Raw genomic sequence first — 15,081 nt, 5'->3', positions numbered from 1 at the left:
ATGTCAACTGACTTACTGGGCCAGAAAACTGAAGAGAGGGCTCCCAGGACCGGGTGGGAGGTGGCTGAGAAGGGGCAGAAGGAAGGATGAGCAAGGAGCCCGAGCATAGTCCTGAACTTGACAGGTAAGCTCACCATGCTGATTGAGGGAAGGTTTCACAGCTCACTTCCTCCAAAGCTTACCAACTGTGTACCTCAAGTATGTGAACTTTTGTTGAATCTGAACTGAATGAGTTTTAAAAACTCACCTTTCACTTCAGCTATAGAGTTCAGTTCAATTCAGTTCAGTCGCTCAGCCATGTCTGACTCTTGCAATCCCGTGGACTGCAGCACACCAGGCTTTCCTGTCCATCTTTCCATCACCAAATCCTGGAGTTTGCTCAGTTCATTTACAGAGGCTCAGTTCAATTTCTGTACTTTTATATATCTAATCATTATCCACCCATTTTTTATTATTATTATTGACAAGATCATCACAGAGCTGGTGTCCTGAGAGCAAACTGTCTGAGTATAATTGACAGAGTAGGTGCCCATGATTTCTTTCATCTGGGTTCCCTGACTCTTGAATAGTTCAGGAAGAAGGTTGAAAGAACACACATCTTAGGATCAAGAGCTAAAAGTAAGGCAGAAATCTCACCCGCTGTAGTGAGACTAGGTTATATCCACAGGACAAAATGAAATTGTAGAGATGAACTTGTGAGGAATCCTTGAGTAGGGTAGGAAATAAGAATTTTCTCTTGTTGAAAATAATTCATTAAATTTACATTTTCTCTTGTTGAAAATAATTCATTAAATTTACATATAACAATCTACTAGACAAAGCCATAGTGTATACACACACACACACACACACACACACACATACACACACACCACACACACATATACACACGATGGGATACTACACAAGCGGAAGTTTTGCCATCTGTAGCAACTTGGGTGGATGTTAAGGGTATAGGCTAAGTGAAAGAATTTAGACAGAAAAAGACAAATACTGTAAGATATCACTTGCATGTTAAATCTAAAAAATAAATCCAACAGGTCAATGTTATTAAAAAAAAAAAAGCGGCAAACCAACAGATACAACCAAACTAGTGTTACTAGTATGGAAAGCAAAGGGGGTTGGGGTAAGATAAGAGGAGGGGAGTAAGAGGTATTAGCTATTATGTATAAAATAAACAGTGTACAAAATTATATTCTACAACACAGGGAATAAAGCCAATATTCTTATAATGATAAATGGGTACATAAAAATTACGAATCACTACATGATATGTCTATGATAATACCATGAAAAATGGAAAAGACCATCCTAAACTCCATATATATGCGTGAGTATACTGTATTGGTGTTTATCTTTCTGGTTTACTCCACTCTGTATAATGGGCTCCAGTTTCATCCATCTCATTAGAACTGATTCAAATGCATTCTTTTTAATGGCTGAGTAATATTCCATGGTGTATATGTGCCACAGCTTCCTTATCCATTCATCTGCTGATGGGCATCTAGGATGCTTCCATGTCCTGGCTATTATAAACAGTGCTGCGATGAACATTGGGGTACACATGTCTCTCTCAGATCTGGTTTCCTCGGTGTGTATGCCCAGGAGTGCCCAGGAGCCCATTATACAGAGTGAAGTAAGCCAGAGAGATAAACACCAATACAGTATACTAATGCATATATATGGAATTTAGAAAGATTGTAACAATAACCCTACATGCAAGACAGAAAAAGAGACACAGATGTACAGAACAGACTTTTGTACTCTATGGGAGAAGGCAAGGGTGGGATGATCTGAGAGAACAGCATCAAAACATGTATATTATCAAGTGTGAAACAGATCGCCAGTCCAGGTTGGATGCATGAGACAAGTGCTCGGGGCTGGTGCACTGGGAAGACCCAGAGGGATGGGATGGGGAGGGAGGTGGGAGGGGGGATCAGGATGGGGAACACATGTAAATCTATGGCTGATTCATGTCAATATATGGCAAAAACCACTACAATACTGTAATTATTATTAATATAATACTGTAATTAGCCTCCAACTAATAACACTAAATGGAAAAAAATATATAATAAAATAAAATAAAAAAAGGAAAAGGCCATGATGCTGGAAAAGATTGAAGGCAGGAGGAGAAGTGGATGACAGAGAATGAGATGGTTGGATGGCATCACCAACTCGACGGACATGACTTTGGGCAAGTTTTGGGCATTGGTGATGGAGAGCAAAGCCTGGCATGCTGCAGTCCATGAGATTGCAAAGAATCGGACACAATTGAGTGACTGAACTGACTCACTGTACATCAACTAATACTTCAATTTCAAATAAAAAATATAGACTCCTCTGAGAAATGCCCTCATAATGGGTTCCTGGGATACATGCCACAGATTAGTCTCCTTACACCAGACAGGGACTTCCCTCATGGCCCAGTTGATAGAGAATCTGCCTGCAATAAAAGAGATTCCCTTCATGCAGGTGACTCAGGTTCAATCCCACGTCAGGAGGATCCCTTGGAGAGGTAAATGACAACTCAGTCCAATAACCTTGCATGGGAGATCCCAAGGACAGAGGTGCCTGGGGAGCTACAGTCCGTGGGGACCAGAGTCACACACAATTGAGTGACTAAACCACACCAGATGGTACCATCTTTAGTTCTGAAAAATAAGCTTAAACTGACTGCTTCAATGCTGAAGGAAGAACACAGAATTTGGGGTTATGTGTCCAGGACTGTTTGTCCCATTTTGGAATCTGAGGATACAAAGCAATATACATATCACTGTGCTTGAAATATTTCATATGTGCTGTGATTTCTCATCTAGTCTGAAGGCCAAATGTCCAAATTTACTTATGCTTCTCTTAAACTTAATACATTTATTTTTTTTTCCATTTATTTTTATTAGTTGGAGGCTAATTACTTTACATCATTGCAGTAGTTTTTGTCATACATTGAAATGAATTAGCCATGGATTTACATGTATTCCCCATCCCGGTCCCCTCTCCCACCTCCGTCTCCACCCGATCCCTCTGGGTCTTCCCAGTGCACCAGGCCCGAGCACTTAAAAACCACAGATTGCGAAAAAAGCTCAGCTGCCAACCAGGATATCAGATTACATCAATGCAACCAAGGTTTTATACATAATCATTATTTGGTCATTATGTATTGTGCCAAGAGATGTGTCCTATAAACAGCAGAAACAATTCACAACCACTTTAAAACTGGGAAACCATCAGATTCTGTAGAGGAAGAATCAATAGACTCACAAGATGAAGGCTGTGTTCCTGACTCTTCTCCTTGGTCTGGTTTGTGCTGTCCAGGAAGCCCCAGCTCAGCCAGAAGCCTCAGAGGTACCAAAATTCTGCTGATCTGGAAGAAGGGGTTGGTTCTGTGAGTGTGACAGAGAAAGAAAGTCTTGTTAACATGGATGACCAGCTCGTGTATGTGTGTATATGTGTATATATACACACATACTGTGATACACATATCTACATGAGCATAATACAACACTCTATCTTCCTGATCTTTGTATGTTTTTTTCATCTGATTTGTCTGTATGTAAGAAAAATAAAAGCTAATATGCTATCATTTAGGGAGTTATGATTTGTCATGGTTTTGATGGTATTGTTTTAGCTATTTCAAGAAACTCTGAATTCTATTCTTTCTGCTTGAATGTGAATCATTATTTCATTTCACATTAATCTGCAAGGTAGGAGGTAGAACACTACTTTGCTTAATAAGATTGACTTTACTTCTCTTCTGAGGACATGCAAAAGCAAAGACTGTGCTGGGTGTTGGTGGAAAACATGTAGCCAGATTGACTGATGTTTATGGAGACCTTCCTTGTTAGATTACAGGAAACTGGTACACCATTTACATGGCTGCGGATAACAAGGAGAAGATTGAAGAAGGAGGCCCACTGAGGACATACTTCCGTCGATTTGAATGCATTGACAACTGTGAAAAAATGTCCATTAGTTTTATTCTCACGTAAGCACAATCTGCCCCAACTAAAAACAGGAAGACTGTTGAATTCCATCATGGGGTTCGGTCTCCAACAGGCAGTGAGTGGTGGAGGTGATGCAATTGAAGATGAGTGTGTGAACCTAGTTCATGGAAGGGTGACCTCCAGCACTGGGGAATGGATAGTGATGAAGGAACGTCTTGTGTGTTTGTCTTTCAGGAATTTCGATAGCTGCACCTTACTCACAGCAGTGGCACAGAGAGCAGAAGGAAATGTTTACCACATAGACTGTGAGTAGGCGAGCTTTTCACTGTGTGCATCACCTCAAGTTTGTTAGTCACTAAGTCATGTCCAACTCTTTGTGACCCCATGGACTGAAGCATGCTAGGCTTCCCTGTCCTTCATCATGCCCCAGAGTTTGCTCAGACACATGTCCATTGCGTGATGCCATCCAACCATCTCAGCCTCTGCCATCTCCTTCTCCTCCTGTCCCCAATCTTTCCCTCATCAGGGCCTTTTCCAATGAGTCAGCTCGTCCCATCAGGTGGCCAAAGTATTAGAGCTTCAGCTTAAGAATCAGTCCTTCCAATGAATATTCAGGGTTGTTTTCCTAGAGGATTGACTAGTTTGATCTCCTTGCAGTCCAAGAGACTCTAGGAGTGGGTAGTAATTTCCTTCTCTAAGGAATCCTGCCGAACCAAGGACAAAAGCCAGGCCTCTTGCATTTCACGCAGATTCTTTACCATCTGAGCCACCAGGAAACCCAAAACCATGGACCCTGTTCAGATCGATGGTCTTGGCCCCATCTAAGACAATGAGATGTCTGGACTTGTGTATATTTTCTCTATTCATTACAAATGCCAGCTTGGGAAAGACATTAAATTTTCCAGGCATTAACTCTGCACCAGAAAACTAGGATAAGGTCCAATTTGGAAGGTGCCACTGATGGCATCTGAGAAATGCCCCAGAACAAAGATTCCCCATGTTCCTCAGACATAGGGAAGTGTATACAGCTACCTAAGATTGCAACAATCCATTAATTTTTTTTTTATTTGACATGCATGTGTCTGTGCTCAGATGCTCAGTCTTGACTGACTCTTAATGACCCCATGGACTGTAAGCTACAGGGTCCTCGGTTCATGAGATTCTCCAGGCAAGAATACTGGATGGGGTTGCCATTTCCTCCTCCTGGGATATTCCTGACCCCAGAATCAAGGCACATCTCAGGCATCTCCAGCACTGACAGGCAGATTCTTTACAGCTGAGCCCCCTGGGAAGCCACTTATTTAAGCTTACAAGATCACAATTGCTTTAAATAAAGAAACTCTTTAAGTATTAAAAGTTCTTTACTGGCCTAATTAAGAAGTAGAACCAGATTAATTTAAATCCCACATAAAAGTATGAGAATAAAGTAACTCAAAAATTTCAAGATAATTTTTATGCAGTTCGAAAACAAAAGAGGGCTAGCACAGATTTCTACCTCTGTTGTTTACAATAATAGAAAGAATACTCATATATGAATGCTGTAACACTGAGTGATCAAATGTCTACATATTTGATTTTCAAGGAGAAACTGCTCAAGGGAGCATTCTAATTTGGTCTGCTGCATGTTTTTTGTTTTTGTTTTTTTAATTTCCTGTGTGGACATGCAGCCACAGAAACTAAATGAGAATCATTTCAGAGAACATGTCTCCAGCATTTGACAAATGCCTCATTTCCAGCTCTTTTACCACCCTCTGTACGAGGAAATACATTTATCTATTAACTTTTACTTTAACATGATTTTCTTAAACTTAGAGAACACCTTGGTAATCACGACTGAATGTGTAAATTCAATCAAAAAAATTCCTGAAAAGTTAATGGTAAGCTCTTTACCAGTAAGCTCCTATGAGCTGGTATGAGATGGTTCAGGTCCACCACCTACTATAGTTGCAATAAGCATCTAACTAAATATTGTTCACAGACGGTTCAGTAGAGGACTGCAAGTCTTTACTATGTTCAGAAGAGAGTCATGTGGAGAAAGATTTCCTAGTTCACTAGCTGTCTTAACTGTTTCTCGCAACACACCCACTATAAATATCATTGCAACAAAGGCCACCATCAGAGGGAAGACTGAGAATAGCAGGTGAAGAATAAGAGATGCCCAAATCAAAACGAAAGAAGTTAATTGTACTGAGGCTTGAATTTATGTTTTTCTGTTACAGTCATGGGTAAAAATTCTGTGCAACTGATCCGTGTATCAGAAAGCATGTTGGTATTTGATGCTGAAAACTTTGATGGAGAGAAGACCACAAAAGCAACTTATGCCCTGGGTAGGTACTGTAACTGATTCTATGGAAACTGGTCATGTTCATATTATCAGTATTTTTGTATTGAGGACAGAAGACATTACACACCATATCTTTTATTAAGCACACTGGAGCAGACATGTATTCACATGGGAGAACTGAGACTTCATGTGACATGAGTCACGGCTGTGCCCAAAGGTTGTCTACTAGGAAACTGGACAAACGTATCCACTGCCAATTCTATCATGTGGCTTTTTTAAAAATTAGATACACTATTCCTGGAGGTGCAATGAAATATTCCAGGATGGTCTATGGGATCCTTGACAAATATCACATATTGGAGTTGCCAGATTCTAACACCAAAGCAAACCAAGGTTTAAATTTGAGTTTAGCAGACTCACAGTTTCTGATCATGAGTGTAATCATCTCTACCAGAAATGCTTTATTGTTTGTCTCAATCGTTAAAATAAATCCTGAAACCTGAATTCATGCTCTGGAAAAAACACTGGAGCATATTGAATCGTTCAGAAGCATGTGGTCAGGCTTGTGAATATGGTGCCAAGTGGCCAACACTACAGGGACACTGCCTGGTCCCTTTATCCTTTCTGATAAGAAACCCATGTTGGAACCGGGTAGGGGGAGTGTCTGCTGTCTGAGGATGACAAAGACTGAGTTTTCCCCCTCAGTAACATGTGTAATGAAATTAGTGCTTGGTGAATGTTCAAATCATTTCTCCTCATTTTGTGAATATTGTTGCTCAGTCACTAAGTTCTGCCTGACTCTGTGACCTCATGGACTGTAGCACGCCAGGCTCCTCGGTCTTCCACTCTGTCCCAGAGTTTGTTCAAACTTATGCTCATTGAGTTAGTCGTGCTATCGAACCACTCCTTTGACTGGAGATCATGAAAACCCCAGGGACGCAACTCTAGGATGTAGACAAAGTGGACAGGAACAGGTAGCATTGGGAGGAATTCTGAGTTTCTAACTCCACCATGACCTTCTCGGATGTTCCACTAGAGACAGCACTGTCTTGGGGCTGCTGAATATCACAGGTGAATGGTCTGCAGTTCTCTCAGTAGTTGTGAGAACTGGAACGTGAGAAAATGGAAACTATGTAGATTCTACCCCCTTGGACCCATCTGAAGACCTGTATGCACACATGGGCACCTCTGTAGAAAATTCCCTGGTGAGCAGGGTTTAGGTGATGGAGGAGGGAAGTGTTCATGCTGAGACTTACTGGACACTACAGATACGAGCCGGGGGACACTCGGTAACCAATGAAGGATTCTGACGCACACCTCTTCTGTCCTATTTGCTATGAAATCCAGGCAAAGGAGACAGTTTGAGTCAAGAAGATATTCAGAAGTATGAGGAAATGAACAACGAAAGGGGTATTCCAAATGAAAATATAGAAGATGGTGCCCAAACAGGTAAAGAAATGCCCTGAGGACAGTGGGTATCAGAAATGAAAACTCATCAGGAAGATACTTGATTCAAATTCCCTACTCCCTCAGTCATCTTTCATGCAGGTTGTTATGAAATAAGTATTTGAAGTAGAGACGTATCAATGATCATTTGTGCCCTTCTTCATTCTCTTTCGCAGACAACTGTGCTAAATAAGAACTGAGAACCTCCGTTGGGTGAGTAGAAACACGATACCTAACAACACTGAGTCTTCTTTAGCAGGTTAAGGCTCCCCCCGCCCCGGGGGGGCATACTGCTTTAAGAATGGGCTAGATACACAACTGGCTATTACTCAACCATGACAAAGACTGAAATAATGCCATTTGCAGCAACATGGATGGACCCAGAGATAATCGATAAGAAACAAAGAGAAAAGCACATATCATATGATATCCCTTACATGGGGAATGTTAAATACGACATAAATGAACTATTTACAAAACAGAAACAGACTCAAGACACAGAAATCAAAGTATGGTTACCAAAGTGATAATTGGAGGGAGGGATGAATTGGGAGTTTGGGTTTAAGAGATACATACTGCTAAAAATAAAATAAACAACTAGAATCTGCTGTGGAGCACAGAAATCTATATGAATGACTTGTAATAACCTGCAAAGAGAAAAATCTAAAAGAGTACATATTTACCTACATATGTGTACAAAAGACCCTGATGCTGGGAGGGATTTGGGGCAGGAGGAGAAGGGGACGACAGAGGATGAGATGGCTGGATGGCATCACTGACTCGATGGACATGAGTCTAAGTAAACTTCGGGAGTTGGTGATGGACAGGGAGGCCTGGCATGCTGTGATTCATGGGGTCGCAATGAGTGACTGAGTGACTCCACTGACTAACTGAGGGATCCCTTGTTAGCTCAGTACAAAGAATCTGCCTGCTGATGCAGGAGATGTGGGTTTTGCAATAGGTAATGACTATCCACTCCAGTATTCTTGCCTAGAAAATGCCAAAGACAGAGGAATCTGGCAACTTACCATAGGGACAAAGGGCGGGACATGATTTGGCCATTACACAAATACAACAAATGTATGCATAAATCAATTTGCTGTGCATCTGAAATTAACACAGTATTGCACATCAATTTCATTTCAATAAAGATTTATTTAAAAAAATAGGACCCCAAAAAACATCCACCTTGCCAAGTGGCAATGGCTAGGGCTTCCATTAGTTTGGATTTAAGTATCTAAACACTCACACTGGTCTAGAGTGACATGCTTGGCAGATAAAGGAGATTGTGTGAAGCCCTGAGCTGTGAAACATGGTGAACTCTGGGGAATCCCAGTATGAATGAATGATCTTGCAGCCACATCTTTATGAGTGTAAGGAAGATTTATAGAATATGTAAGCAGCATACGTGACCCAGTACATAGTTTCCTACATGTTGGACGTGTGTATATGTAACTTAGTGACTCTCATCATAAGACCCGATACCAGGTTGCTCACAGCTAGTTTCAGTTCACTTCGGTTGCTCAGTCACGTCCACCACTTTGGGACTCCATGGACTACAGCACACCAGGCCTCCCTGTCCATCACCAACTCCCGGAGTTTACTCAAACTCATCTCCATCGAGTAGGTGATACCATCCAACCATCTCATCCTCTGTCGTCCCCTTCTCCTCCCGCCTTCAATATTTATCCAGCATCAGGGTCTTTTCCAATGAGTCAGCTCTTCACATCAAGTCGACAAAATATTGGAGTTTCAGCTTCAGCATCAATCTGTCCAATGAATATTCAAGACTAATGTCCATTAGGAAGGACTGTTTGGATCTCCTTGCAGTCCAAAGGGCTCTCAAGAGTCTTCTTCAACACCACAGTTGAAAAGCTTCCATACTTTGGTGCTCAAACCTCCTTATATTCCAACCCTCACACTCATACATGACTAGTGGAAACATCATAGCTTTAACAGATGGACACCAGGTAGTAAATCTATGCAAATCCCAAGGGCAGTCACATGGAGGGACTCCTGTGAAATGGGTCTTGTAGGGGAATTTCTCACTACATCCACCAATAACTGTTTCCATGTTCTCTTTCATTCTCTGACCAGCATCATGCTAATCGTAATCCTCTCAACAACCTCTTAAATCTTTTCATAGTTAAAGAAGAAAATGAAGTAAGAATATGAGAAGCATTGCATCACTAATGTGTCACAATCATCCATATGAAGATTATAGACCTTTTCCTTGAAATCATCCTTTCTTCTCTCCCAGGAAATCATGATACTGGCCCCATGGCTTTCCTGCCACAAATCTCCTCTGCTCTTGCTGATGTTACTGAATTCCTAAAATGTTCAATAAAATGATTAGTATATATATGTGTCAGTAAAGAAACATGCCATATTTGCAAATACTTAAACCACATAAATTCAACTATGTAGAAAATTGAGTATACAATCTGGCAGGAGAAAACTGTTTAGGACACATGGTGTGAACACTGCAAATGTCTTGGTGAGAAGAGAGAATAAACCACAGATACTAATTTTATCTGAGCTTCCCTTATGGCTCAACTGGTAAAGAATCCACCTGCAATGCAGGAAACCTGGGTTCGATCCCTGGCTTGGAAGATCCCCCCAGAGAATGCAACAGAAACCACTCCAATAATCTGGCCTATGGAATTCCATGGACTGTACAGTCCATGGGGTCACAAAGGTGCTACGACTGAGCAACTTTCTCTTTCATTAGTTTTATACAGTGATATGAGTTTCCCACCCGATGTCATGTGAGCAATGGGAATGATTAGTCAGACAAGTTCAAATAGGACTTGTGCTTTCCTACCTGGCATAGGGGAAAAAAAAAACTCAATTCTGTTTTTAAGCAGTGCTCATCTGCTGCGGGGTTGGTGGTAGTGGTAAGGATTTAGCAGAATGCAGTGCTACATAGGCTTCGCAGATGGTGCACTGGTTTAGAATATGTGGACCATTGCAGGTCACACAACATACCTGGGACCCATCCCTGCGTGGGTATATCCCCTGGAGAAGGGAATTAAAACCCACACCTGTATTCTTGCCTGGAGATTCCCATGGACAGGGGAGTGGGCAGGCTATGGGGTCCACTGTGTCTCAAAGAGTCAGAGAAAATTTATTGATATGCAAGAACGTGAACAGTAACTACTCAAGAAAGAGCACTGAGGTTGGATACAAGGCACCGGGTATGTGCTGTTCCATTCTGGACATCTGGTGGTCAGCTCCATCCCCAGAGGCAGTGTCATTGCTGCTGATGGAGGCGTGGATTTATCTGCAGCTGTGCAGTCAGTTATCAGTGGTGTTTTAAAAGAAAAATCATTTCTTGGTGCCTACTGATGGGAAAAAAAAGGAGCCTCGTGGGAAAGCAAAATGGTCATGCCACTGGCCCAGACGAGAGATTCAGTTCAGTGGTCCATGGTGTCCGACTTTTTGTGACTCCATGGAATGCAACATGCCAGGCTTCCTTGCCCATTACCAATTCCTGGAGTTACTCAAACTCATGTCCATCGAGTTGGTGATGCCATCCAACCATCTCATCCTCTGTTGTCCCCTTCTCCTCCTGCCCTCAATCTTTCCCAGCATCAGGGTCTTTTCCAATGAGTCAGTTCTTCCTATCAGGTGGCCAAAGTATTGGAGTTTCAGTTTCAACATCAATCCTTCCAATGAGCACCCAGGACTGATCTCCTTTAGGATGGACTGGTTGGATCTCCTTGCAGTCCAAGGGACTCTCAAGAGTCTTCCCCAACACCACAGTTCAAAAGCATCAATTCTTCTGTGCTCAGCTTTCTTTAGAGTCTAACTCTCACATCCATACATGACCACTGGAAAAACCATAGCTTTGACCAGATGGACCTTTGTTGCCAAAGTCATGTCTCTGCTTTTCAATATCCTGTCTAGGTTGGTCATAACTTTCCTTCCAAGGAGTAAGCAGCTTTTAATTTCATGGCTGCAATCACCATCTGCAGTGATTTTGGAAACCCCAAAACTAATGTCAGCCACTGTTTCCACTGTTTTCCCATCTATTTGACATGAAGTGTTGGAACCAGATGCCTTGATCTTTCTTTTCTGCATGTGGGACGTTAAGCCAACATTTCACTCTCCTCTTTAAGTTTCATCAGGAGGTTCTTTAGTTATTTTTCAATTTCTGCCATAAGAGTGTCATCTGCATATCTGAGGTTATTGATATTTCTCCCAGTAATCTTGATTCCAGCTTGTGTTTCATCCAGCCCAGCATTTCTCATGATATACTCTGCATATAAGTTAAATAAACAGGGTGACAATATGCAGCCTTGATGTACTCCTTTCCAATTTGGAACCAGTCTGTTGTTCCATGTCCACTTCTAACTGCTGCTTCCTGACCTGCATACAGGTTTCTCAAGAGGCAAGTCAGGTGGTCTGGGATTCCCATCTCCTAAAGAATTTTCCACAGTTTATTGTGATCCACACAGTCAAAGGCTTTCACATAGGCAATAAAGCAGAAAGAGATATTTTTCTGGAACTATCTTGCTATTTTGATGATCCAGCAAATGTTGGCAATTTTATCTCTGGTTCCTCTGCCTTTTCTAAAACCAACTTGAGTATCTGGAAGTTCACGGGTCACATATTGCTGAAGCCTGGCTTGGAAAATTTTGAGCATTACTTTACTAGCATGTGAGATAAGTGCAATTGTATGGTAGTTTGAGCATTCTTTGGCAATTCCTTTCTTTGGGATTGGAATGAAAATGGACCTTTTTCAGTCCTGTGGCCACTGCTGAGTTTTCCAAATTTGCTAACATATTGAGTGCAGCACTAAGAGACTAGAAAGTGTTCTAATTTCATTCTTTTACGAGTGGTTGACCGGTTTTCACAGCACCATTTCTTAAAGAGGTTGTCTTTTCTCCATTTTATATTCTTGCCTCCTAAGTCAAAGATAAGGTGTCCATAGGTGTGTGGATTTATCTCTGGGATTTCTTTTTTGTTCCACTGATCTCTCTTTCTGTCTTTTTGCCAGTACCATACTGCCTTGATGACTGCAGGTTTGTAGTATGAAGTCACACAGGTTGATTTCTCCAGTTCCATTCTTCTTTCTCAGGAATGCTTTGCCTACTCAAGGTGTTTTGAATTTCTATACAAATTGTGAAATTATTTGTTCTAGTTCTCTGAGAAATGCCATTGGTAGCTTGATAGTGGTTGCATTGAATCTATAGATTGCCTTGGGTAGTATCCTCATTTTCATTATATTGATTCTTCTAATCTTTGAATATGGTAAATTTCTCCATCTATTTGTGTCCTCTTTGATTTGTTTCATTGCTGTTTTATAGTTTTCTATATATAGGTCTTTGGTTTCTTTAGGTAGATTTATTCCTAAGTATTTTATTCTTTTCATTGCAATGGTGAATGGAATTGTTTCCTTCTCTTTCTGTATTCTCATTGTTAGTGTATAGGTATGCAAGGGATTTCTGTGTGTTAATTTTATATCCTGCAACTTTACTATATTCATTGATTAGCTCTAGTAATTTTCTGGTGGAGTCTTTAGGGTTTTCTATGTAGAGGATCATGTCATCTGCAAACAGTGAGAGTTTTACTTCTTCTTTTCCAATCTGGATTTCTTTTATTTCTTTTTCTTCTCTGATTGCTGTGGTTAAAACTTCCAAAATGATGTCGAATAGTAGTGGTGAGAGTGGGCACCCTTGTCTTGTTCCTGACTTTAGGGGAAATGCTTCCAAGTTTTCACCATTGCAGGTAATGTTTCCTGTGAGTTTGTCATATACAGCCTTTATTATGTTGAATTATGCTCCTTCTATTCCTGCTTTCTGAAGGGGTTTTTTTTAATCATAATTGGATGCTGAAATTTGTCAAAGTCTTTTTCTGCATTTATTGACATAATCGCATGGTTCTTATCTTTCAATTTGTTAATGTGGTGTATTACAATGATTGATTTGTGGATATTAAAGAATCCTTGCATCCCTGGAATAAAACCCACGTGGTCATGATGTATATGATCTTTTTTAATATGCTGTTGGATTCTGTTAGGATTTTTTTTCTAAGGATTTTTGCATCTATGTTATTCAGTGATACTGGCCTGTACTTTTCGTTTTTCGTGGCATCTTTGTCTGGTTTTGGTATTAGGGCGATGGCGGCCACATAGAATGAGTTTGGAAGTTTACCTTCCTCTGCAATATTCTGGAAGAGTTTGAGTAGGATAGGTGTTAGCACTTCTCTAAATTTTTGCTAGAATTAAGCTGTGAAGCCATCTGGTCCTGGGCTTTTGTTTGCTGGAAGATTTCTGATAACAGTTTCGATTTCCGTGCTTGTGATGGGTCTGGTAAGATTTCCTATTTCTCCCTGATTCAGTTTTGGGAAGTTATACTTTTGTAAGTATTTGTCCATTTCTTCCAAGTTTTTCATTTTATTGGCATATAGTTGCTGATAGTAGTCTCTTATGATCCTTTGTATTTCTGTGTTGTCTGTTCTGATTTCTCCATTTTCATTTCTAATTTTGTTGATTTGATTCTTCTCCCTTTTTTTCTTGATGAGTCTGGCTAATGGTTTGTCTAATTTATTTATCTTCTCAAAGAACCTGCTTTTAGCTTTGTTGATTTTGGCTGTGGTCTCCTTAGTCTCTTTTGCATTTTTTTCTGCCCTAATTTTCATGATTTCTTTCCTTCTACTAACCCTGAGCTGCTTCATTTCTTCTTTTTTAGTTGCTTTAGGTGTAGAGTTAGCTTATTTATTTGATTTTCTCCTGTTTCATGAGGTAGGCTTGTATTGCTATGAACCTTCCCCTTAGAACTGCTTTTACTGAATCCCATAGGTTTTGGGTAGTTGTGTTTTCATGTTCACTCAGTTCTATGCATATTTTGATTTCCTTTTTTATTTCTTCTGTGATTTGTTGGTTATTCAGAAGTGTATTGTTTAGCCTCCATATGTTTGTATTTTTAATAGTTTTTTTTTCCCTGTAGTTGACATCTAATCTTAACACATTATGAACAGAAAAGAAGCTTCCAATGATTTCAAAATTTTTGAATTTACCAAGGCTAGATTTCTGGCCCGGGATGTGATCTATCCTGGTGAAGGTTTTGTGTCCAACTGAGAAAAAGGTGAAAATCACTGTTTCAGGGTGAAATGCCCCATAGATATCAATTAGGTCTAACTGGTCCATTGTATCAGTTAAAGTTTGTGTTTCCTTGCTAATTTTCTGTTTAGCTGATCTATCCATAGGTGTGAGTGGGGTATTAAAGTCTCCCACTATTATTGTGTTACTGTTAATTTCTTCTTTCATACATGTTAGCATTTGCCTTACATTCGCGTTGCTCCTATGTTGGGTACATATATATTTAGCAATGTTATATCTTCTTCCTCGATTGATCCTTTGATCATTATGTAGTATCCCTCTTTGTCTCTTTTCATGGACTT

The 15,081-nt window shown here is 40.5% G+C and overlaps 1 protein-coding gene across 1 annotated transcript; it reads left to right on the top strand.

The window, feature by feature from the left end:
• Window positions 1-3,155: 3,155 nt before the first annotated feature.
• LOC139029611 (allergen Bos d 2-like) lies at window positions 3,156-10,036 on the top strand. Its single transcript, XM_070463754.1, has 7 exons — window positions 3,156-3,345; window positions 3,846-3,985; window positions 4,179-4,249; window positions 6,164-6,271; window positions 7,576-7,677; window positions 7,851-7,887; window positions 9,821-10,036. Exons 1-6 carry the CDS (start codon window positions 3,265-3,267, stop codon window positions 7,865-7,867), a joined length of 519 nt encoding a protein of 172 aa, XP_070319855.1. The 5' UTR covers window positions 3,156-3,264; the 3' UTR covers window positions 7,868-7,887; window positions 9,821-10,036.
• Window positions 10,037-15,081: the final 5,045 nt, after the last annotated feature.

Source organism: Odocoileus virginianus, unplaced genomic scaffold, assembly GCF_023699985.2.
Source record: "Odocoileus virginianus isolate 20LAN1187 ecotype Illinois unplaced genomic scaffold, Ovbor_1.2 Unplaced_Contig_6, whole genome shotgun sequence".
Classification (NCBI taxonomy): domain Eukaryota; kingdom Metazoa; phylum Chordata; class Mammalia; order Artiodactyla; family Cervidae; genus Odocoileus; species Odocoileus virginianus.
Note: the sequence above shows the minus strand (reverse complement) of the source record. Positions and strands in the feature narration are given on the sequence as shown.

Excerpts from the sequence above, each read along its gene's own strand:
- LOC139029611 (XM_070463754.1), top strand. The coding sequence starts at position 3,265 with ATGAAGGCTGTGTTCCTGACTCTTCTCCTTGGTCTGGTTTGTGCTGTC. Across the intron at positions 3,346-3,845 it reads CTCAGCCAGAAGCCTCAGAG|ATTACAGGAAACTGGTACAC; the intron begins GTACCAAAATTC and ends CTTCCTTGTTAG. Across the intron at positions 4,250-6,163 it reads AAATGTTTACCACATAGACT|TCATGGGTAAAAATTCTGTG; the intron begins GTGAGTAGGCGA and ends TTTCTGTTACAG.